General features: G+C 45.4%; 1 protein-coding gene across 3 annotated transcripts in view; it reads right to left on the bottom strand.

Moving 5' to 3' along the window:
• LOC139278952 (17-beta-hydroxysteroid dehydrogenase type 2-like) overlaps positions 1 to 25,341 on the bottom strand; it is a 78,876-nt gene that overhangs the window by 24,151 nt on the left and 29,384 nt on the right. For 2 of the 3 annotated variants that reach the window (XM_070898236.1, XM_070898237.1), the window contains exons 2-3: positions 17,884 to 18,096; positions 12,181 to 12,366 (exon numbers count right to left, since the gene is read on the bottom strand). In XM_070898236.1, coding sequence (XP_070754337.1) covers positions 12,181 to 12,366; positions 17,884 to 18,096 — 399 coding nt within the window. The remainder of the gene's footprint in view (positions 1 to 12,180; positions 12,367 to 17,883; positions 18,097 to 25,341) is intronic. The other variant, XM_070898238.1, reaches the window with a different exon arrangement.

Raw genomic sequence — 25,341 nt, 5'->3', positions numbered from 1 at the left:
GATAGACGTTTCTGCGGCCGCAGCCGAGACTCTAGGATGGTATGTTGTCTCCCTGGTGCAAGGGTCAAGGATGTCTCGGAGCGGGTGCAGGACATTCTCAAAAGGAATGGTGAACAGCCAGTTGTCGTGGTGCATATAGGTACCAACGATATAGCTAAAAAAACAGGATGAGGTCCTACAAGACGAATTTAGGGAGCTCGGAGCTAAATTAAAAAGTAGGACCTCAAAAGTAGTAATTTCAGGATTGCTCCCAGTGCCAGTGCTAGTCAGAGTAGGAATCACAGGATAGCTCAGATGAATTCGTGGCTTGAGGAGTGGTGCAGAAGGGAGGGATTCAAATTCCTGGGACATTGGAACCGATTCTGGGGGAGGTGGTACCAGTACAAACAGGACGGTCTGCACCTGGGCAGGACCGGAACCAATGTCCTCGGGGGAGTGCTTGCTAGTGCTGTTGGGGAGGAATTAAACTAATATGGCAGGGGAATGGGAACCTATGCAGGGAGACAGAGGGAAGTAGAATTGGGACAGAAGCAAAAGATAGAAAGAAGGAAAGTAAAAGTGGAGGGCAGAGAAACCTCAGGCAAAAAGCAAAAAGGGCCACATTACACCAAAATTCTAAAAGGGCAAAGTGTGTTAGAAAGACAAGCCTGAAGGCTCTGTGCCTCAACGCGAGGAGTATTCGGAATAAGGTGGACGAATTAACTGCGCAGATAGCAGTTAACGGGTATGATGTAATTAGCATCACGGAGACATGGCTCCAGGGTGACCAAGGCTGGGAACTCAACATCCAGGGTTATTCAACATTTAGGAAGGATAGACAGAAAGGAAAAGGAGGCGGGGTGGCATTGCTGGTTAAAGAGGAAATTAATGCAATAGTAAGAAAGGACATTAGCTTGGATGATGTGGAATCGGTACGGAATACCAAGGGGCAGAAATCGCTAGTGGGAGTTGTGTACAGACCACCAACAGTAGAAGTAAAGTTGGGGACAGCATCAAACAAGAAATTAGGGATGCATGCAATAAAGGTACAGCAGTTATCATGGGTGACTTTAATCTACATATTGATTGGGCTAACCAAACTGGTAGCAATGCGGTGGAGGAGGATTTCCTGGAGTGTATTAGGGATGGTTTTCTACACCAATATGTCGAGGAACCAACTAGGGAGCTGGCCATCCTAAACTGGGTGATGGGTAATGAGAAAGGACTAATTAGCAACCTTGTTGTGCGAGGCCCCTTGAGGAAGAGTGACCATAACATGGTAGAATTCTTTATTAAGATGGAGAGTGACACAGTTAATATAGAAACTAGGGTCCTGAACTTAAGGAAAGGTTACTTCGATGGTTTGAGGCGTGAATTGGCTAGAATAGACTGGCAAATGATACTTCAAGGGTTGACGGTGGATAGGCAATGGCAAACATTTAAAGATCACATGGATGAACTTCAGCAATTGTACATCCCTGTCTGGAGTAAAAATAAAACAGGGAAGGTGGCTCAACCATGGCTAACAAGGGAAATTAAGGATAGTGTTAAATCCAAGGAAGAGGCATATAAATTGGCCATAAAAGCAACAAATCTGAGGACTGGGAGAATTTTAGAATTCAGCAGAGGAGGACAAAGGGTTTAATTAAGAGGGGGAAAATAGAGTACGAGAAGAAGCTTGCCGGGAACATAAAAACTGACTGCAAAAGCTTCTATAGATAGGTGAAGAGAAAAAGATTAGTGAAGATAAACGTAGAACCCTTGCAGTCTGATTCAGGTGAAATTATAATGGGGAACAAAGAAATGGCAGACCAATTGAACAAATACTTTGGATCTGTCTTCACGAAGGAAGCCACAAATAACCTTCCGGAAGTAATTGGGGACCGAGGGTCTAGTGAGAAGGAGGAACTGAAGGATATCTTTATTAGCCGGGAAATTGTGTTGGGGAAATTGATGGGATTGAAGGCCGATAAATCCCCAGGGCCTGATGGGAACATTAAGATGGATTGCAAAAGTTTCTATAGATATGTAAAGAGAAAAAGGTTAGTAAAGACAAATGTAGGTCCCCTGCAGTCAGAATCAGGGGAAGTCATAACGGGGAACAAAGAAATGGCGGACCAATTGAACAAGTACTTTGGTTCGGTATTCACGAAGGAGGACACGAACAACCTTCCGGTTATAAAAGGGGTCGGGGGGTCTAGTAAGGAGGAGAAACTGAGGGAAATCCTTATTAGCCGGGAAATTGTGTTGGGGAAATTGATGGGATTGAAGGCCGATAAATCCCCAGGGCCTGATGGACTGCATCCCAGAGTACTTAAGGAGGTGGCCTTGGAAATAGTGGATGCGTTGACAGTCATTTTCCAACATTCCATTGACTCTGGATCAGTTCCTATGGAGTGGAGGGTAGCCAATGTAACCCCACTTTTTAAAAAAGGAGGGAGAGAGAAAACAGGGAATTATAGACCGGTCAGCCTGACATCGGTAGTGGGTAAAATGATGGAATCAATTATTAAGGATGTCATAGCAGTGCATTTGGAAAGAGGTGACATGATAGGTCCAAGTCAGCATGGATTTGTGAAAGGGAAATCATGCTTGACAAATCTTCTGGAATTTTTTGAGGATGTTTCCAGTCGAGTGGATAAGGGAGAACCAGTTGATGTGGTATATTTGGACTTTCAGAAGGCGTTCGACAAGGTCCCACACAAGAGATTGATGTGCAAAGTTAGAGCACATGGGATTGGGGGTAGTGTACTGACATGGATTGAGAACTGGTTGTCAGACAGGAAGCAAAGAGTAGGAGTAAATGGGTACTTTTCAGAATGGCAGGCAGTGACTAGTGGGGTACCGCAAGGTTCTGTGCTGGGGCCCCAGCTGTTTACACTGTACATTAATGATTTAGATGAGGGGATTAAATGTAGTATCTCCAAATTTGCGGATGACACTAAGTTGGGTGGCAGTGTGAGCTGCGAGGAGGATGCTATGAGGCTGCAGAGCGACTTGGATAGGTTAGGTGAGTGGGCAAATGCATGGCAGATGAAGTATAATGTGGATAAATGTGAGGTTATCCACTTTGGTGGTAAAAACAGAGAGACAGACTATTATCTGAATGGTGACAGATTAGGAAAAGGGGAGGTGCAAAGAGACCTGGGTGTCATGGTACATCAGTCATTGAAGGTTAGCATGCAAGTGCAGCAGGCGGTTAAGAAAGAAAATGGCATGTTGGCCTTCATAGCAAGGGGATTTGAGTACAGGGGCAGGGAGGTATTGCTACAGTTGTACAGGGCATTGGTGAGGCCACACCTGGAGTATTGTGTACAGTTTTGGTCTCCTAACCTGAGGAAGGACATTCTTGCTATTGAGGGAGTGCAGCGAAGGTTCACCAGACTGATTCCCAGGATGGCGGGACTGACCTATCAAGAAAGACTGGATCAACTGGGCTTGTATTCACTGGAGTTCAGAAGAATGAGAGGGGACCTCATAGAAACATTTAAAATTCTGACGGGGTTAGACAGGTTAGATGCAGGAAAAATGTTCCCAATGTTGGGGAAGTCCAGAACCAGAGGTCACAGTCTAAGGATAAGGGGTAAGCCATTTAGGACCGAGATGCAGAGGAACTTCTTCACCCAGAGAGTGGTGAACCTGTGGAATTCTCTACCACAGAAAGTTGTTGAGGCCAATTCACTAAATATATTCAAAAAGGAGTTAGATGAGGTCCTTACTACTAGGGGGATCAAGGGGTATGGCGAGAAAGCAGGAATGGGGTACTGAAGTTGAATGTTCAGCCATGAACTCATTGAATGGCGGTGCAGGCTAGAAGGGCCGAATGGCCTACTCCTGCACCTATTTTCTATGTTTCTATGTTTCTATGTTTGTCCCACACAAGAGATTGGTGTGAAAAATCAAAGCACATGGTATTCGGGGTAATGTACTGACGTGGATAGAGAACTGGTTGGCAGACAGGAAGTAGAGAGTCGGGATAAACGGGTCCTTTTCAGAATGGCAGGCAGTGACTAGTGGAGTGCCACAGGGCTCAGTGCTGGGACCCCAGCTCTTCACAATATACATCAATGATTTGGATGAAGGAATTGAGTGTAATATCTCCAAATTTGCAGATGACACTAAACTGGGTGGCAGTGTGAGCTGTGAGGGGGACGCTAGGAGGCTGCAGGGTGAATTGGACAGGTTAGGTGAGTAGGCGAATGCATGGCAGATGAAGTATAATGTGGATAACTGTGAGGTTATCCACTTTGGTGGCAAAAATGCGAAGAAAAAATATCTGAGTGGCGGCAGATCACGAAAAGAGCAGGTGCAACGAGACTTGGGTGTCATGGTTCATCAGTCATTGAAAGTTGGCATGCAGGTAAAGCAGGCGGTGAAGAAGGCAAATGGTATGTTGGCCTTCATAGCGAGGGGATTTGAATATAGGAGCAGGGAGGTCTTACTGCAATTGTACAGGGCCTTAGTGAGGCCTCACCTGGAATATTATGTTCAGTTTTGGTCTCCTAATCTGAGGAAGGGCATTCTTGCTATTGAGAGAGTGCAGCGAAGGTTCACCAGGCTGATTCCTGGGATGGCAGGACTGACATATGAGGAGAGACTGGATCAACTGGGTCTTTATACACTGGAGTTTAGAAGGATGAGAGGGGATCTCATAGAAACGTATAAGATTCTGACGGGACGGGACAGGTTAGATGCGGGTAAAATGTTCCCGATGTTGGGGAAGTCCAGAACTAGGGGACACAGTCTTAGGGTAAGGAGTAGGCCATTTAGGACTGAGATGAGGAGAAACTTCTTCACTCAGAGAGTTGTTAACCTGTGGGATTCCCTGCCGCAGCGAGTTGTTGATGCCAGTTCATTGGATAAATTCAAGAGCGAGTTAGATATGGCCCTCACGGCTAAGGGGATCAAGGGATATATAGAGAAAGCAGGAAAGGGATACTGAGGGAATGATCAGCCAGGATCTTAATGAATGGTGGTGCAGGCTCAAAGGGCTGAATGGCCTACTCCTGCATCTATTTTCTATGTTTTCTATGTTAGAAATAATTTTTTATTATTTAATTTTTTTTTGATTGATTTATTGGTTGATTTATTGATTTATTTATCATTTATTATTGATGATGGCTTTATATTTGTAAAAGTGAAGTGTTTAATATTTGTAAACCCCCTCTCCCCCCCCCCATCTCTCGATCCCTGCGCCCAATTTATAAGTGTCGGCAAGGTTTCTCTGAGCATACAAAAATCTACACTTACTCCATTCTAAGTTAGTTTGGAGAAAGTTTTCGCTGCCTAAACTTGCAAAACAGGCATAAGTGGCTGGACATGCCCCCTTTTGAAAAAATAAATCTGTTCTAAAATGGAACTATTCTAACTGACTAGAACTGGAGCAAACTAAACGTCGAGAATTGCAATTTTTAAGATGCTCCATTCTAAACTAGTTGCTCCAAAAAAATAGGAGCAACTCAGGCCGAAACTTGAGCCCTTTATGCCTATGAGTAGCTAAGGTATTTTAAACTGGGAATCAATCTTGTGGCCGTCGTCTATACCTTTTCCAAAGCCTCAATTACTCTACCATATTAAGTGACCAAAAATGGACACAGTATTCAAAATGACCTTGTAAGGGGATAAAAAACGGTCACTACAGTAGAGACAGACCGATGGTCAAGAATGGAGATACTGAAGGTAGTGAATTGATCTGACACGTAAAATGGTCCAGATTAAGAGGGCTTATCAGTATTAGGAGATTCTGAGGAATCAGGAGTTCTTCTGTCTTACGGTATGGATTGTAATATTGACCGATTATGTATAACCCGCTTGTGTATGTAAAGCACGCTCATATACTCGCTTACGTAAGAGGGGATAGCAAAGCCTGATGGGTAATGAACCATCCGTTGGATTAACCTTACAACATGGAAGTGTACATATTCAGTACAGAACAAGGATACAAATGTTTGGGAACATAGATTGTAAACAGCATCTGAATCTCAGCAAACCCTGGGAAGCAAGGTTACTTCACACGTCAGAAACGGAGACAAAGTTGAACACGTTCCAGAAAGGTGACATGTGATGAGAGATGGACAGGTGGGGAAGAACCACTCAGAGTTAGTCTGATAAGAGTCAACAAATCAATATAACTTCACTGATAGCAGTAGGCCCATCGGTGGTTTTGTAGGAGGGTCACACACCTCGGAAAACTGTGTAATTGTAATTGTAAAACCTCTGATCGGAGAAACATAGAAACATAGAAAATAGGTGCAGGAGTAGGCCATTCGGCCCTTCTAGCCTGCACCGCCATTCAATGAGTTCATGGCTGAACATTCAACTTCAGTACCCCATTCCTGCTTTCTCGCCATACCCCTTGATCCCCCTAGTAGTAAGGACCTCATCTAACTCCTTTTTGAATATATTTAGTGAATTGGCCTCAACAACTTTCTGTGGTAGAGAATTCCACAGATTCACCACTCTCTGGGTGAAGAAGTTCCTCTGCATCTCGGTCCTAAATGGCTTACCCCTTATCCTTAGACTGTGACCTCTGGTTCTGGACTTCCCCAACATTGGGAACATTCTTCCTGCATCTAACCTGTCTAACCCCGTCAGAATTTTAAATGTTTCTATGAGGTCCCCTCTCATTCTTCTGAACTCCAGTGAATACAAGCCCAGTTGATCCAGTCTTTCTTGATAGGTCAGTCCCGCCATCCCGGGAATCAGTCTGGTGAACCTTCGCTGCACTCCCTCAATAGCAAGAATGTCCTTCCTCAGGTTAGGAGACCAAAACTGTACACAATACTCCAGGTGTGGCCTCACCAATGCCTTGTACAACTGTAGCAACACCTCCCTGCCCCTGTACTCAAATCCCCTTGCTATGAAGGCCAACATGCCATTTGCTTTCTTAACCGCCTGCTGCACCTGCATGCTAACCTTCAATGACTGATGTACCATGACACCCAGGTTTCTTTGCACCTCCCCTTTTCCTAATCTGTCACCATTCAGATAATAGTCTGTCTCTCTTTTTACCACCAAAGTGGATAACCTCACATTTATCCACATTATACTTCATCTGCCATGCATTTGCCCACTCACCTAACCTATCCAAGTCGCTCTGCAGCCTCATAGCATCCTCCTCGCAGCTCACACTGCCAACGAACTTAGTGTCATCCGCAAATTTGGAGATACTACATTTAATCCCCTCATCTAAATCATTAATGTACAGTGTAAACAGCTGGGGCCCCAGCACAGAACCTTGCGGTACCCCACTAGTCACTGCCTGCCATTCTGAAAAGTACCCATTTACTCCTACTCTTTGCTTCCTGTCTGACAACCAGTTCTCAATCCATGTCAGTACACTACCCCCAATCTCATGTGCTCTAACTTTGCACATCAATCTCTTGTGTGGGACCTTGTCGAACGCCTTCTGAAAGTCCAAATATACCACATCAACTGGTTCTCCCTTATCCACTCGACTGGAAACATCCTCAAAAAATTCCAGAAGATTTGTCAAGCATGATTTCCCTTTCACAAATCCATGCTGACTTGGACCTATCATGTCACCTCTTTCCAAATGCACTGCTATGACATCCTTAATAATTGATTCCATCATTTTACCCACTACCGATGTCAGGCTGACCGGTCTATAATTCCCTGTTTTCTCTCTCCCTCCTTTTTTAAAAAGTGGGGTTACATTGGCTACCCTCCACTCCATAGGAACTGATCCAGAGTCAATGGAATGTTGGAAAATGACTGTCAACGCATCCGCTATTTCCAAGGCCACCTCCTTAAGTACTCTGGGATGCAGTCCATCAGGCCCTGGGGATTTATCGGCCTTCAATCCCATCAATTTCCCCAACACAATTTCCCGGCTAATAAGGATTTCCCTCAGTTCCTCCTCCTTACTAGACCCCCCGACCCCTTTTATAACCGGAAGGTTGTTCGTGTCCTCCTTCGTGAATACCGAACCAAAGTACTTGTTCAATTGGTCCGCCATTTCTTTGTTCCCCGTTATGACTTCCCCTGATTCTGACTGCAGGGGACCTACGTTTGTCTTTACTAACCTTTTTCTCTTTACATATCTATAGAAACTTTTGCAATCCGTCTTAATGTTCCCTGCAAGCTTCTTCTCATACTCCATTTTCCCTGCCCTAATCAAACCCTTTGTCCTCCTCTGCTGAGTTCTAAATTTCTCCCAGTCCCCAGGTTCGCTGCTATTTCTGGCCAATTTGTATGCCACTTCCTTGGCTTTAATACTATCCCTGATTTCCCTTGATAGCCACGGTTGAGCCACCTTCCCTTTTTTATTTCTATGCCAGACAGGAATGTACAATTGTTGTAGTTCATCCATGCGGTCTCTAAATGTCTGCCATTGCCCATCCACAGTCAACCCCTTAAGTATCATTCGCCAATCCATCCCAGCCAATTCACGCCTCATACCTTCAAAGTTAGCCTTCTTTAAGTTCTGGACCATGGTCTCTGAATTAACTGTTTCATTCTCCATCCCAATGCAGAATTCCACCATATTATGGTCACTCTTCCCCAAGGGGCCTCGCACAACGAGATTGCTAATTAATCCTCTCTCATTACATAACACCCAGTCTAAGATGGCCTCCCCCCTAGTTGGTTCCTCGACATATTGGTCTAAAAAACCATCCCTTATGCACTCCAGAAAATCCTCCTCCACCGTATTGCTTCCAGTTTGGTTAGCCCAATCTATGTGCATATTAAAGTCACCCATTATAACTGCTGCACCTTTATTGCACGCACCCCTAATTTCCTGATTGATGCCCTCCCCAACATCACTACTACTGTTTGGAGGTCTGTACACAACTCCCACTAACGTTTTTTGCCCTTTGGTGTTCTGCAGCTCTACCCATATAGATTCCACATCATCCAAGCTAATGTCCTTCCTAACTATTGCCTTAATCTCCTCCTTAACCAGCAATGCTACCCCACCTCCTTTTCCTTTTATTCTATCCTTCCTGAATGTTGAATACCCCTGGATGTTGAGTTCCCAGCCCTGCTCATCCTGGAGCCACGTCTCCGTAATCCCAATCACATCATATTTGTTAACATCTATTTGCACAGTTAATTCATCCACCTCATTGCGGATACTCCTTGCATTAAGACACAAAGCCTTTAGGCTTGTTTTTTTAACACCCTCTGTCCTTTTAGAATTTTGCTGTACAATGGCCCTTTTTGTTCTTTGCCTTGGGTTTCTCTGCCCTCCACTTTTCCTCATCTCCTTTCTGTCTTTTGTTTTTGCCTCCTTTTTGTTTCCCTCTATCTCCCTGCATTGGTTCCCATCCCCCTGCCATATTAGTTTAACTCCTCCCCAACAGCACTAGCAAACACTCCCCCTAGGACATTGGTTCCGATTCTGCCCAGGTGCAGACCGTCCGGATTGTACTGGTCCCACCTCCCCCAGAACCGGTTCCAATGCCCCAGGAATTTGAATCCCTCCCTGCTGCACCATTGCTCAAGCCACGTATTCATCTGAGCTATCCTGCGATTCCTACTCTGACTAGCACGTGGCACTGGTAGCAATCCCGAGATTACTACTTTTGAGGTCTTACTTTTTAATTTAGCTCCTAGCTCCTTAAATTTATTTCGTAGGAACTCATCCTTTTTTTTACCTATGTCATTGGTACCAACGTGCACCACGACAACTGGCTGTTCTCCCTCCCTTTTTAGAATGTCCTGCACCCGCTCCGAGACATCCTTGACCCTTGCACCAGGGAGGCAACACACCATCCTGGAGTCTCGGTTGCGGCCGCAGAAACGCCTATCTATTCCCCTTACAATTGAATCCCCTATCACTATCGCTCGCCCACTCTTTTTCCTGCCCTCCTGTGCAACAGAGCCAACCACGGTGCCATGAACTTGGCTGCTGCTGCCCACTCCTGATGAGTCATCCCCCTCAACAGCACTCAAAGCAGTGTATCTGTTTTGCAGTGGGATGACCACAGGGGACCCCTGCACTACCTTCCTTGCACTACTCTTCCTGCTGGTCTTCCATTCCCTCGCTGGCTGTGGACCCTTCTCCTGCGGTAAGACCAACTCGCTACACGTGATACTCACGTCATTCTCAGCATCGTGGATGCTCCAGAGTGAATCCACCTTCAGCTCCAACTCCGCAACGCGGACCGTCAGTAGCCGGAGGTGGACACACTTCCCGCACATGTAGTCATCAGGGACACTGGTGTTGTCCCCGTGTTCCCACATGGTACAGGAGGAGCATATCACATGACCGAGCTGTCCTGCCATGACTTAACCCTTAGATACACTTAAATTGCCGACAACAATGTTAAAAGTTACTGACTAATAAAGAAAAAGAAAAACTACTCACCAATCAGCAGCCAATCACTTACCACGTTGGCTGTGACGTCACCTTTTGATTTCTTTCTACTTCTTTTTTGACTTCTCTCAGCTGGAGCTGCACAGGTACGCCTCTCTCGACTCCCGCCTCTCTCGACTCTCCCCGGACTGCTGAGCCTTTTATAGGCCGCTGCCTCTCTTGACGCTCCCCGGACTGCTGAGCCTTTTATAGGCCGCTGCCTCTCTCGACTCCCGCCTCTCTCGACGCTCCCCGGACTGCTGAGCCTTTTATAGGCCGCTGCCTCTCTCGACTCCCGCCTCTCTCGACGCTCCCCGGACTGCTGAGCCTTTTATAGGCCGCTGCCTCTCTCGACTCCCGCCTCTCTCGACGCTCCCCGGACTGCTGAGCCTTTTATAGGCCGCTGCCTCTCTCGACTCCCGCCTCTCTCGACGCTCCCCGGACTGCTGAGCCTTTTATAGGCCACTGCCTCTCTCGACTCCCGCCTCTCTCGACGCTCCCCGGACTGCTGAACCTTTTATAGGCCGCTGCCTCTCTCGACTCCCGCCTCTCTCGACGCTCCCCGGACTGCTGAGCCTTTTATAGGCCGCTGCCTCTCTCGACTCCCGCCTCTCTCGAAGTGTTCATCGAAACCTTCCCGAGCATGTTCGGATAAACTGGTTAACTGAGGTTTTGTCTGAGTGATTCCGTGGTTGCTATACAATAGGGGCAGGTGTCAATTCCTTATATCAGAGAGTCCACATTGAGGAAGAGAAGTCTTCTTTTTACCCCAACACCTTATGTCAAATGGAAGGTCATTGATGAAGCATAAACTTGAGAGTAAATTGGTGTGCAATTGGCTCAGACACAAAAAAAAAGTTTTTGTTTCTCTACTTCCTGGATTCCTCTGAGCTACAAGCAATATATGGGGAGATGGGAGAAATTCAAGTTGTAGAAAAAAAGCATTCTTTCAGGCTTGTTAACAGCTTGATTATGCTTGTGATGGTTTTGATAAATTGAAATCCCAAGAAAGATTTGTTAAATTCCACAAGGCAGAATGTAGAAGTAAAATATATTCCAAAGCAGCAGACATTTGATATTGCAAAGAAAAGCAGCATTTGTGAAATGCTATGGTTGCCGTGCCATGCATCAGGAATGTGGATCGACCTGTTGGCTATCAGATGGTGTGGGAGCAAATAGAAGACACTGTGGCTGGGAATGCAGAAATCATAGGGGACACACCATGTTCAGAACTAATTACTGCAAACTGTGGTGCAAAGCTTCCGTGGTGTCACAGAGGTTCAATGCTCGTGAGACTGGGACTCAACAAGGAAGCCTTAATCGAACTTTGTAACCCGCACCAGAAAGACCGACAGGAACAATCAACCATTAATGCTACAACACTGAACTTTCAGGCACCCAGCGGAGACATATCAAGTCAGTCAATGGGCATTAACTTTTTTATTCATTATGTCACAGAATCCCTCTGTCACCACGCACGTAGCTACATACTATTTAGCAGCCGCCATTAGCAGCAGCAGAAACAATTGGAGTTTTATCAAAATGTTAGGTTCCCCAAGTTACTGGGCACAATTAATTATAGTCATAGCACTTTGTGAGCCAGACTACAATCTTGAAATGTACCTGAATCACTCTGCATATTTTCAAATGAATAAAAAAGGGTTTGACAAACTTTGTTATTCTTCCCCTGCCCAAGTTTTCCCCCCAAAAAGATATGCATAAGCTACTTAATAACATTGACTTTCACATGACTGGTTCCTAAATCAATATTAGCCTAATTGTGGAGAAATGCAGAAAAAGGACATTGAACGTGGCACTCAACTAGATGTTGAGCCTTGACTACGCATGTATTAGAATACTTACTGTCGAAGGGACCATACCTGCCATGCTTGAGATGTTAACGAGTCTGCCTTTGGCTTGGCGAAGTAATGGAAGGAACATTTTGGTGAGTTCCACAGCCCCAAAATAGTTCACCTCCATGCAACGTCTGTAAGTATTCATGGGAAGAAGTTCTGCATCAGCAACAAATTCTAGGACCCCTGCGTTATTCACTACACCCCAAAGTCCTAAAAGTAAAGAAACATGCTTTAGAAAATAAAATAGCTTTGCAACAGGTCGACCTGGAAGCAGTGTTGCAAAGACATTGGAGACCAAAATCACAGTTTTTATTTTAGAAACACTAATACAAACAAACTTTAATGAGGAGTAGTAAGAAAATAAGTGCACAGAACCACTGACGTTTACAGCACAGCAGAACACCATTCATCCCATTGTCTCTGAGCTGGCTCTTTGCTAGAGCAATTTAAAACTAATCCCACTGCCCTGCTCTCTCCTCGTAGCCCTTCTGCTTCAAATATTTATCTAATTTTCCCTTAAACAGGTGCAATGATCCTTTTCTCAATGTCTCCCAGTGGAAAGCATTCTACGCTTCAACAACCTGCTGTGTAAAGAAATTTCTCCGAACCTCGCCTCACTCTCGGTCATATTTTTAAATTGATGATTCCTCATGGCTGACCTCCCAAGGAATCCTTAAGAAAAAATATTTTCAACCGGAGGAAATTCCAACTCATTCATGACTTGACAGATGGATAGGCAGTCAAACAGCACAAAAGTCATTGTGGAAACGAGGGCAGTGATGAAGAGGTAGAGCTGGGTGTTGTCGGCATGCATATGTAAACTGGTCCCATGCCTCTGGATAATGCTACCGAGGAGCATGATGTATATATTTGGAAAAGAAGGGGGCCATTGATTGAACCTTGGAGGTACCCCAAAGGTGTGGAGGTGTGTAGATAAGTAGTTTCTGGAGATACGTCTGCTCCAATGGGACAAGTCGGAGAGGATCCAATGCCCAAAAGGTGAGCAACAGACGATGGAGAAGGAGGAATGATCAACTATATAGAATGCTGCAGAGAAGTCACGAGCACTAGGAGGGAATCACAGCTGTGGAGGATGTCATTGGTGTCTTTGACTAAGGGTGCCCTGGTGCTTTTGTCAGGGTGGTAGCCAGATTGTGGGGATTCAAGGAGGGAATTTTGGGAGATGTGTACACAGAGCTGGATGGTAACTACATATTCAAGGACCTTGGAGAGAAAATGATTGTAGGATGGTAGCTGGAAAGGATAGATGGATTGTGTTGGGTCTTTTTAGGAGGGAGTTAATGTGGCAGTTTTGAAGGGAAGAGGAAAGTAAGTTATGATGCAACAGGAGAGGTCGTCGAGATTCAGGATTTGGGTGGGAAGGGAGTTGAGGAAGCAGGTGGTGGATCTCAATGAAGAAATGCACCTGGTGAGGGAAGGGCGAAATATGGATGAGAATTCATAGAGCTTCAGGAACAGGATGAAGGAGAAGCTAGGAGAGATCAGAGAGAAAGAGGGAGCTGTGATTGCCATGCAGATAGTCTTGATCTTAGAGATTAAGTCGTCCAAGACCGTTGGACTTGGTGGGATGGGAGTAGGAGGTCAGAGGAGTCTGCTTGTTGTTAAGAAGAGGTGTTTGGGATTGTCCTTCACTTCCAGGATGATCCTGGAATAGGAGGAATTGGTCAATGGAGAGGGAGATATTGTTCTTTGGTCAAGCCAGATGCGTGGTGGTGGATAACCAGGCCAGCTGTGTGTCTGCCAGGTGTGCTCAAATCTTGAGTGTTTGGAGATAAGAACTGCGACAAGATGAGTGGCAGCAGTGGGAGACTGTTGGGGGTGATTGGTGAGGACAAGGGGAACCCTAGTGTGGTTCTCATGATTATAGGCAGGCCCTCGGAGTCGAGGATGACTTGCTTCCACACTAAAAATGAGTTCTCAGATGACTGAAGTGTCCAATGCAGTCTCTGTCACAGGTGGGGCAGACAGTGGTTAAAGAAACGGGTGGGTGGGGGGCCTGGGTTGCTGCGCGCTCCTTCCATTGTCGACGTTGGCTTCAGCTTGCTCTCGGCGAAGAGACTCGAGGTGCTCAATGATCTCCCAGATGCTCTTCCTTCACTTTGGGCAGTCTTGGGCCAGGGATTCCCAGGTGTCGGTGGGGATTTTTTCCAAAGAGGCTTTGAGGGTGTCCTTGAAGTGTTTCCTCTGCCCACCTGGGGCTCGCTTGCCGTGTTGGAGCTCCGAGTAGAGCGCTTGTTTGGGGAGTCTTGTGTCAGGCATGCGGACGATGTGGCCCGTCCAGCGGAGCTGATTGAGCGTGGTCAGTGCTTCGATGCTGGGGATGTTGGCCTGAGCGAGAACACTGACGTTGGTGCGCCTATCCTGCCAGTGTTCTGGGGTGCCTGATGTACATAGTCCATGTCTCTGAACCATATAGGAGGGCGGGTATCACCACTGCTCTGTAGACCATGAGTTTGATGCCAGGTTTGAGGTCCTGGTCTTCAAACACTCTCTTCCTCAGGCAACTGAAGGCTTCACTGGCATACTGAAGGTGGTGTTGGACCTCATTGTCGATGTCTGCCCTTGTTGACAGTAGGCCCCTGAGGTATGGAAAATTGGCCACGTTGTCCAAGGCCTCGTTGTGGATTTTGATAACCGGGCCGGGGGGGGGGCGGGGGGGGGGAAGTGCTGTGTGACTGGGGCAGGTTGGTAGAGGACCTTTGTCTTACGGATGTTTAGTGGAAGGCCCATTCTCTCGTACACTTCAATGGAGGTGTTGACGATGGCTTGGAATTTGACCTCCCGACCAAAGCGTCGTCTGCGTACTGTAGTTCGAAGACAGGATGGGACGACCTTGGATCTAGCTTGGAGGCAGTGGAGGTTGAACAGATTCCTGTTTGTCCTGTAATTTAGCTCCACTCCAGCGGGGAGCTTGCTGAGAGTGAGATGGAGCATTGCAGCAAGGAAGATCGAGAAGAGCGTTGGTGCGATGACACAGCCTTGCTTGACAATGGTCCGCACATGGAATGGGTCAGTGATGGATCCGTTGGTCAGGATCACAGCATGCATGTCAGCGTGGAGCAGGTGGAGGATGGTGACAAACTTTTGACGGCGGCCGAATCAGAGGAGGATGCTCCATAATCCCTCACGGTTGTCAGTGTCGAAGGCTTTTGTGAAGTCAAAGGCGGCCATGTACAAGGGCTGGTGCTGTTCCCTGCATTTTTCTTGTATCTGCTGCGCGGTGAAGATCATGTCCATTGTGCCCCTTAGTGGGCGGGATCCGCATTGCGACTCTGGGAGGAGCTCTTCAGCCCCGGGGAGAAGATGATTGAGGATTCTTGCAATGATTTAAAGCAAATTCCTGAGGTAAAAGTCCAATTTTTAAATTTGAATTGCAAATAGATTCTTACTAAAAATGCAATGTACGACGGAAACGCAGTGCCTAAGGTTATACAGTTCCCCTGTCCTGAGTTATTCTACTAAAATTGGATAACGTAATAAGTTAGTGCAGAGTGAAGTAATGTCCCTCATTATTCCCATTCAACTTCAATGCCATTGTGACTATGAACTTGGTGTGATGTTGCGAAAGTTCTACACAGCAAAAAACATTCTTAAGCTGCGTCTAGCCAGTAGTTTTAAGGAATGAATAAAAGTAACACAAAGCAAATTAAATACATGAATAAATGCAAGTACCTCTTTAAATAATGCTTAGCATCATGTAATAAATCAGCAGAATACTCTACAAATTCAAATCATGGCCAGCAATGTTGTATATTACCTTTCCACAAGTGAAGCGGGCTGGTTAACTGCAAAGGAATTTTGAGTGGTTTACGATCAGCCAACAAATATTATTGTAACAATTAAGTGATAATCAGTTCTGTGCAGTGTTTTCAATTAGCATCACAATGTTAAGCAACATACACGTGCACCGTGAGAGAGTTGTAGAGGCCAACAAGACTGATCCCAAATGGAAAGATTAGGGACACTCAAGCTCTCATCAAGAAAGAAGGGGATCTCATAAATAATTACAAATTACTAAATGGCATAGAATACTACTTCAAAAGTATGCCAGCAAAGTAAGGCGGGAGGGTATGATTTTGAATTATTGAAAAATACATTTTTAAAAAGACTTTAGAAAGAACGAGTAATGGGTGTTTAGAATAATCTGGTCAAACTAGTCTAGATAAAAACATTAGGTACATTTAAAGTGCTATAAAAGAAACTTGCAAGAAACATACAGCACTGCTGGAGGCCATTCGGCCAGTCGTGCCTGTGCTGGCTCTTTGAAAATGCAGTCATACTTAGTCCCATAAGGACCCACACCCCTACTTTTTGTCTGTAACTCTGGTGAAAGAGTTAGGGTATGAGAGAAGGATGAGTTTCAATGGCCTACCATTCTCATAGTGTTTCTTGGGTTTCGTTCTGAATGACTATTACATACATTATTTACAACATGCTGCGAGGTTTCACTTTACCTTGGATTAATATTTTATGCGTTTTGCAGCTCCTCTCACACATTCACAAGACAAACCAGTTGAGCGTGCAGCAGCTTTTAGTTCCATGGGTATGGAAATAAAGCTCGATTTCAAAATTCTCATCTTTGTTTTCAAATCCCTCCATGGCCTCGCCCCTCCCTATCTCTGTAATCTCCTTCAGGCCCACAATCCTTTAATTCTGCCCTCTTGAGCATCCCTGATTATAAATCACTCAACCATTGGTGGCCATGCCTTCTGTTGCCTAGGCCCCAAGCTCTGGAACTGCCTGCCTAAACCTCTCTTTGACCAAGCTGCACTAATTTCTACTTATGCAGCTCAATGTCAAATGTTTTAATCTCATAATACTCCTGTGAAGCACCTTGGGACATTTCACTTTGTTAAAGGTGCTATATAAATACAATATTTTCTCAAGGCAAGTTATAAGCTTCAATTCTCAACAAAGCAATTGCAAATCTCATTGAAGTAGGAAGTTGTAAACAAACCTGCCTGAAAGCTCTGCAAATGTAAGGTAATACTTAAGGTCAGCCACACAGCAGTGCATCAGTGTAACCAAACCCTATCCAGAAATTGGGGTGGAAATTTGGTTGGAGGCTAATTAGGGCGCTAATGACTGCGGGACCGTAAATTTTGCGCTGGGAAATGGTTTGTGTCTGCAGACACAACATTCATCAGCTGGGCCTCGAATGTGGAGCGGAGCGCTAAGTGAGGCATTCCACAACTCTTTTAGGGCACTCGGCCAGCTGAGAACTGAAAATCCCGAGCTAAAGAGCCGAACTTGGAGCGCCCGAAGAGAGTCGTCCCTGGAAAAATAAAAAAAATCGCAAAAGAACCCCACAAAAATCATTCCCAAAACCTTGCTCATCCCACATAAACATAAATCGCAAAAAGAAAAACAAGCACACTTACGTGTTGTATTCATTCTTTCCCTCACTGCCGCTGAAACAGATTGGACCGCCTGCTCTCCCAGGCAGTCCCACTAGGGTGCGCTACAGGGTCAGCGCCAAACAAAAATCCTTGCGATGTCGAAACCGGGGCCATTGCACGCCGACTCGACGCCCCCGAGCGGTACTGGTCAGCGACGCCGGCACGAGCACACTGCATGTGCCAAGCGGCGCGAATGCCGGTGCTCGCGGCTCCGAACCCCTTTAGCGCCCCTGTTCCGACCCTTTCCAGGGGCGCTAAGCTAATGAATTTCTACCCCAGCGACTTTTGAAATGTATTCATCACTAACCTCTGTTCTTCAGCTGAGCTTTTACTTGTGCGAAGGTTTTAGCTATCTGTTCGGTACTGGTGATATCTAGCTGGAGCACAGTGAGTCTGTCGGAGCCACCCGTTTTCAAATCCTCAGCGCCAGCCCCGTCCAGGTGCAGGACACCAGCAAATACAGTGAAGCCCAGCCTGTCGAGATACTTTGCCAATGCATGACCAAATCCAGAATCACAGCCTGTTCGGTGTCAGAAGCAAAGGGCAACATGATTTCTTGAGGAAGCAGATCCTATACAATGCAGACTCCTTCCCATCAGGAAAAAAATCAACTAATTAAACTGGAAAAATAACAGGAAACATTGGTCCGACATTATTAACCGAGAATAATTATGGCATCTGAGGTACAGTTCAGAACTTAAATACAACGTTCAGTAAGTTTTCAAGGTTTAAATTCAAGTCTAATACGCAAGAGGGTTTTTTAAATGGGATAAACACCAAACCGTGCCCCCCTCCACCCCGGTCAATGGCATCCATCTTAACTCCCAAGCTGCATTTATATCCTCCGCCCGAAGCTGTTGGCACGCAGGTAAGTCGCCGTGGCCGGGGGGGGGGGGGGGGGGGGGGGGGGAATACCTGGGGCAGCACAGGCCCAGACTTTGGTTGTGAGGCCCGGCAAAATATGAATGCTCCTCCTGGCCCCGCAAAGAAAGATTTAAAATTTACCTTTTAGGCCGTCCGTTCTTTACACACAGGTTTTACTGAGTGGGCGCACTGCTGAGATGGAAAATGTAGTATAGAAAGTGCAGGGGTGAAATTAAAAAGGAAATTAGGAAAGCAAAGAGAGAGCATGAAAAAATTTTGGCAAGTAAAATCAAGGAAAGCCCAAAGATGTTTAATAAATACATTAAGAGCAAGAGGATAACTAAAGAAAGAGTGGAGCCTATTAGGAACCATAAAGGTACATAAAAAATAGGAGCAGGAGTAGGCTATTTGGCCCCTCGAGCCTGGCCTGAACTCCGCTTCCCTGCCCGCTCCCCATAACCCTTGACTTCCTTATCATTCAAAAATCTGTCTATCTCCACCTTAAATATATTCAATAACCCAGCCTCCACAGCTCCCTGGGGTAGAGAATTCCAAAGATTCACAACCCCCAGAGAATAAATTCCTCCTCATTTTTGTCTTAAATGGGGGACTCCTTATTCTGAAACTAGTTCTAGATTCCCTCATGAGGGAAAATATCATCTCTGCATCTACCCTGTCAAGACCCCTCAGAATCTTATGTTTCAATAAGATCGTCTTTCATTCTTCTAAACTCCAATGAATATAGGCCCAATCTGCTCAACCTTTCTTTATATGACAATCTGTGTGTGGAGATGGAAGACGTGGGTATGATTCATAATGAATGCTTTGCGTCTGTTTTGACAAAAGAGAGGGGTGATGCAGATATTGCAATCAGGGAGGAAGAGTGTGAAATATTAGATGAAACAAACATCATAAAAGTTTTAAGGGGTAGATAAATCCCCAGGCCCGGATGAAATGTATCTCAGGCTGTTAACAGAAGCAAGAGAGGAAATAGCAGAGGCTCTGACCGTTATTTTTCAATCCTCTCTGCTACACGTGGTGCCAGAGGACTGCTAACGTTGTACCATTGTTTAAAAAGGAGAAAGGGATAGACCGAGAAATTACAGGCCAGTCAACCTAACCTCGGTGGTGGGGAAATTATTGGAAAAAATTCTGAGGGACAGGATAAATCTTCATTTAGAAAGACACAGATTAATCGAGGACAATCAGCACGGTTTGTTAAGGGATGGTCATGTCTGACTAACTTGTTCAATTTTTTGAGGAGGTAACGAGGAGGGTCGATGCGGTTAGTACATTTGATGTAGTATTTAAGGATTTTAGCACAGTTGTTGATAAGATCCCACATGGCAAATTGGTCTTGAAAGTAAAAGCCCATAGGATCCAGGGCAAAGTGGCAAGTTGGATTCAAAAAAGGCTGAGAAGCAGGAAGCAAAGGGTAATGGTTGATGGGTGTTTGTGTGACTGAAAGGCTGTTTCTAGTGGGGTTCCGCAGGGCTCAGTACGAGGACCCTTGCTTTTTGTGGTGTATATATCAACAATTTAGACTTGAATGTAGGGGGTATGATTAAGAAGTTTACAGTTGATAATAAAATTGGCTGTGTGATTGATAATGAAGAAGAAAGCTATAGACTGTAGGAAGATATCAATGTACTGGTCAGGTGGGCAGAACAGTGGCAAATGGAATTTAATCTAGAGAAGTGTGAGGTAATGCATTGGGGAGGGCTAAAGAGGCAAGGGAATACACATTAAATGGTAGGACACCGAGAAGTGTAGAGGAACAAAGGGACCTTGGAGTGCACGTTCACAGATCCCTGAAGGTAGCAAGACAGGTAGATAAGGTATTTAAGAAGGCATATGGAATACTTGCTTTTATTAGCCATGGCATAGAATACAAGAGCAGGGAGGTTATGCTTAAACTGTATAGAACAGTAGTTAGGCCACAGTACTGTGTGCAGTTCTGGTCACCACATTACAGGAAAGATATGATTGCACTGGAAAGGGTGCAGAGGAGATTTACAAGAATGTTGCCTAGAGGACTGGAGAATTGTAGCTCTGAGGACAGATTGGATAGGCTGGGGTTGTTTTCTTTGGAATAGTGGAGGCTGAGGGGAGATTTTATTGAAGTGTATAAAATTATGAGAGGCCTGGATAGAGTGGATAGGAAGTACATATTTCCCTTAGCAGAGGGGTCAACAAACAGGGGGCACAGATTTAAAATAATTGGTAGGAGGTTCAGAGGGGATTTGAGGGAAAACTGTTTCACCCAGAGGGTGGTGGGGGTCTGGAACTCACTGCCTGAAAGGGTGGTAGAGGCAGAAATCCTCACCACGTTTAAAAAGTACTTGGATATGCACTTGAAGTGCCGTAACCTACAAGGCTATGGACCAAGAGCTAGAAAGTGGGATTAGGCTGGATAGCTCTTTGCCAGCCAGCATGGACATGATAGGCCAAATGGCCTCCTTCTGTTCTGTAAATTTCTATGATTTTATGAGATGGCGGTTAAAATGCCATTATGGTCACGTAATCAGGTAATGACATCATTGAACTGCGATTTACCTGTTTTAAGGAGACTCCTGCCTTAGTCAGGTGGTCAGTTCAGTCGCCTAACAAAGGGTGGGTGGGTAGGAATGGGACAGTATATTATCTGAGGCAGTTTAAATTGCACGATGCCCCCATTAAAAATGGGTTAAAATCATCCCGTAGTAAAGTGTAACATAAAAGTTTGTAGCAATACCATTGAATTCTGCCAGTAACAACAGGCAAATTAATTAACTTACATCGTCATTTTAACTTTCCTAAAAAAAAAAGAGTACTTCTGAAGGTTTTCATATCCATTTTGTAACTGAGATGCACATGGTAAAATGCAAAAACACTGCAAGGTGGATTGTATTGGAATTACAGGTTGAACCTCTTTTATCCAGAACTCCTTTATCTAGAACCACTCCTCGTCCAGAACCATTCCAGGCCACCGGATGGTGCATACGCAGAACTCCGACATGAACAAATTGAAATCCTTCCTCACATAAGAAACAGGAGCAGGAGTAGGCCATATGGTCCCTCGAGCCTGCTCCGCCATTTAATAGGTCCACTTCCCTGCCTGCTCTCCATAACCCCTTATTCCCTTATTGTTTAAGAAACATTGTATTTCTGTCTTAAATTTATTCAATGTCCCAGCTTCCACAGCTCTCTAAGGCAGCGAATTCCACAGATCCACAACCCTCTCAGAGAAGAAATTTCTCCTCTTCTCAGTTTTAAATGGGCGGCCCCTATTCTAAGATTATGCCCGTGAGTTCTAGTCTCCCCCATCAGTGGAAACATCCTCTCTGCATCCACCTTGTCAAGCCCCCTCATAATCTTATATGTTTCGATAAGATCACTTCTCATTCTTCTGAATTTCAATGAGTAGAGGCCCAACCTAATAAGTCAAGCCCCTCATCTTTGGAATCAACCTTGTGAACCTATCAAAAGGCAGCTACAGCGGGAGAGAAAGCAAAATAGAAGTAGAAAGTAATCAAAAAGTGACGTCACAGCCAATGGGATAAGTGATTGGCTGGTGATTGGTGAGTATCTTTTCTTTTCTTTTTTATATCAGTAAGTGAACTGTAACATTGTTATTACCAATTTAAGGGTATCTAAGGTTAAGACATGGCAGGAGAGCTCGGCCATGTGATATGCTCCTCCTGTACCATGTGGGAACTCGGGGACACTTCCGGTGTCCCTGGGCGCTACGTGTGTGGGAAGTGTATCCGCCTCGAGCTCTTGACGGTCCGCGTTGCGGAATTGGAGCTGAGGGTGGATTCACTCTGGAGCATCCACGATGCTGAGAATGACGTGAGTATCACGTGTAGTGAGTTGGTCTTACCGCAGGAGAAGGGTCCACAGCCAGATAGGGAATGGAAGACCAGCAGGAAGAGCAGTGCAAGAAAGATAGTGCAGGGGTCCTCTGTGGTCATCCCCCTGCAAAACAGATACACTGCTTTGAGTACTGTTGGGGAGGATGACTCATCAGGGGAGGGCAGCAGCAGCCAAGTTCATGGCACCATAGGTGGCTCTGCTGCAAAGGAGGGCAGGAAAAAGATTGGGAGCGCGATAGTGATAGGGGATTCGATGGTGAGGGGAATAGATAGGCGTTTCTGCGGACGCAACCGAGACTCCAGGATGGTATGTTGCCTCCCTGGTGCAAGGGTCAAGGATGTCTCGGAGCGGGTGCAGGACATTCTGAAATGGGAGGGAGAACAGCCAGTTGTCGTGGTGCACATTGGTACCAACGACATAGGTAAAAAAAGGGATGAGGTCCTACGAAAAGAATTTAAGGAGCTAGGAGCTAAATTAAAAAGTAGGACCTCAAAAGTAGTAATCTCGGGATTGCTACCAGTGCCACGTGCTAGTCAGAGTAGGAATCGCAGGATAGCGCAGATGAATACATGGCTTGAGCAGTGGTGCAGCAGGGAGGGATTCAAATTCTTGGGGCATTGGAACCGGTTCTGGGGGAGGTGGGACCAGTACAAACCGGACGATCTGCACCTGGGCAGGACCAGAGCCAATGTCCTAGGGGGAGTGTTTGCTAGTGCTGTTGGGGAGGAGTTAAACTAATATGGCAGGGGGATGGGAACCTATACAGGGAGACAGAGGGAGACAAAAATGAGGCAAAAGCAAAAGACAGAAAGGAGATGAGGAAAAGTGGAGGGCAGAGAAACCCAAGGCAAAGAACAAAAAGCGCCACTGTACAGCAAAATTCTAAAAGGACAAAGGGTGTTAAAAAAGCAAGCCTGAAGGCTTTGTGTCTTAATGCAAGGAGTATCCGCAATAAGGTGGATGAATTAACTGTGCAAATGGATGTTAACAAATATGATGTGATTGGGATTACGGAGACGTGGCTCCAGGATGATCAGGGCTGGGAACTCAACATCCAGGGGTATTCAACATTCAGGAAGGATAGAATAAAAGGAAAAGGAGGTGGGGTAGCATTGCTGGTTAAAGAGGAGATTAATGCAATAGTTAGGAAAGACATTAGCTTGGATGATGTGGAATCTATATGGGTAGAGCTGCAGAACACTAAAGGGCAAAAATCGTTAGTGGGAGTTGTGTACAGACCTCCAAACAGTAGTAGTGATGTTGGGGAGGGCATCAAACAGGAAATTAGGAGTGCATGCAATAAAGGTGCAGCAGTTATAATGGGTGACTTTAATATGCACATAGATTGGGCCAGCCAAACTGGAAGCAATACGGTGGAGGAGGATTTCCTGGAGTGCATAAGGGATGGTTTTCTAGACCAATATGTCGAGGAACCAACTAGGGGGGAGGCCATCTTAGACTGGGTGTTGTGTAATGAGAGAGGATTAATTAGCAATCTCATTGTGCGAGGCTCCTTGGGGAAGAGTGACCATAATATGGTGGAATTCTGCATTAGGATAGAGAATGAAACAGTTAATTCAGAGACGATGGTCCAGAACTTAAAGAAGGGTAACTTTGAAGGTATGAGGCATGAATTGGCTAAGATAGATTGGCTAATGATACTTAAGGGGTTGACTGTGGATGGGCAATGGCAGACATTTAGAGACCGCATGGATGAATTACAACAATTGTACATTCCTGTCTGGCGTAAAAATAAAAAAGGGAAGGTGGCTCAACCGTGGCTATCAAGGGAAATCAGGGATAGTATTAAAGCCAAGGAAATGGCATACAAATTGGCCAGAAATAGCAGCGAACCTGGGGACTGGGAGAAATTTAGAACTCAGCAGAGGAGGACAAATGGGTTTAATTAGGGCAGGGAAAATGGAGTACGAGAAGAAGCTTGCAGGGAACATTAAGGCGGATTGCAAAAGTTTCTATAGCTATGTAAAGAGAAAAGGGTTAGTAAAGACAAACATAGGTTCCCCTGCAGTCAGAATCAGGGGAAGTCATAACGGTGAACAAAGAAATGGCAGACCAATTGAACAAGTACTTTGGTTCAGTATTCACTAAGGAGGACACAAACAACCTTCCGGATATAAAAGTGGTCAGAGGGTCTAGTAAGGAGGAGGAACTGAGGGAAATCTTTATTAGTCGGGAAATTGTGTTGGGGAAATTGATGGGATTGAAGGCCGATAAATCCCCAGGGCCTGATGGACTGCATCCCAGAGTACTTAAGGAGGTGGCCTTGGAAATAGCAGATGGATTGACAGTCATTTTCCAACATTCCATTGACTCTGGATCAGTTCGTATCGAGTGGAGGGTAGCCAATGTAACCCCACTTTTTAAAAAAGGAGGGAGAGAGAAAGCAGGGAATTATAGACCGGTCAGCCTGACCTCAGTAGTGGGTAAAATGATGGAATCAATTATTAAGGATGTCATAGCAGCGCATTTGGAAAATGGTGACATGATAGGTCCAAGTCAGCATGGATTTGTGAAAGGGAGATCATGCTTGACAAATCTTCTGGAATTTTTTGAGGATGTTTCCAATAAAGTGGACAAAGGAGTACCAGTTGATGTGGTATATTTGGACTTTCAGAAGGCTTTCGACAAGGTCCCACACAGGAGATTAATGTGCAAAGTTAAAGCACATGGGATTGGGGGTAGTGTGCTGACGTGGATTGTGAACTGGCTGTCAAACAGGAAGCAAAGAGTAAATGGGTACTTTTCGGAATGGCAGGCAGTGACTAGTGGGGTACCGCAGGGTTCTGTGCTGGGGCCCCAGTTGTTTACATTGTACATTAATGATTTAGACGAGGGGATTAAATGTAGTATCTCCAAATTTGCGGATGACACTAAGTTGGGTGGCAGTGTGAGCTGCGAGGAGGATGCTATGAGGCTGCAGAGTGACTTGGATAGGTTAGGTGAGTGGGCAAATGCGTGGCAGATGAAGTATAATGTGGATAAATGTGAGGTTATCCACTTTGGTGGTAAAAACAGAGAGACAGAC

Source organism: Pristiophorus japonicus, chromosome 13, assembly GCF_044704955.1.
Source record: "Pristiophorus japonicus isolate sPriJap1 chromosome 13, sPriJap1.hap1, whole genome shotgun sequence".
NCBI lineage: Eukaryota > Metazoa > Chordata > Chondrichthyes > Pristiophoridae > Pristiophorus > Pristiophorus japonicus.
The sequence above is the reverse complement of the archived record's forward strand: the minus strand, read 5'-3'. Positions and strand labels throughout refer to the sequence as shown.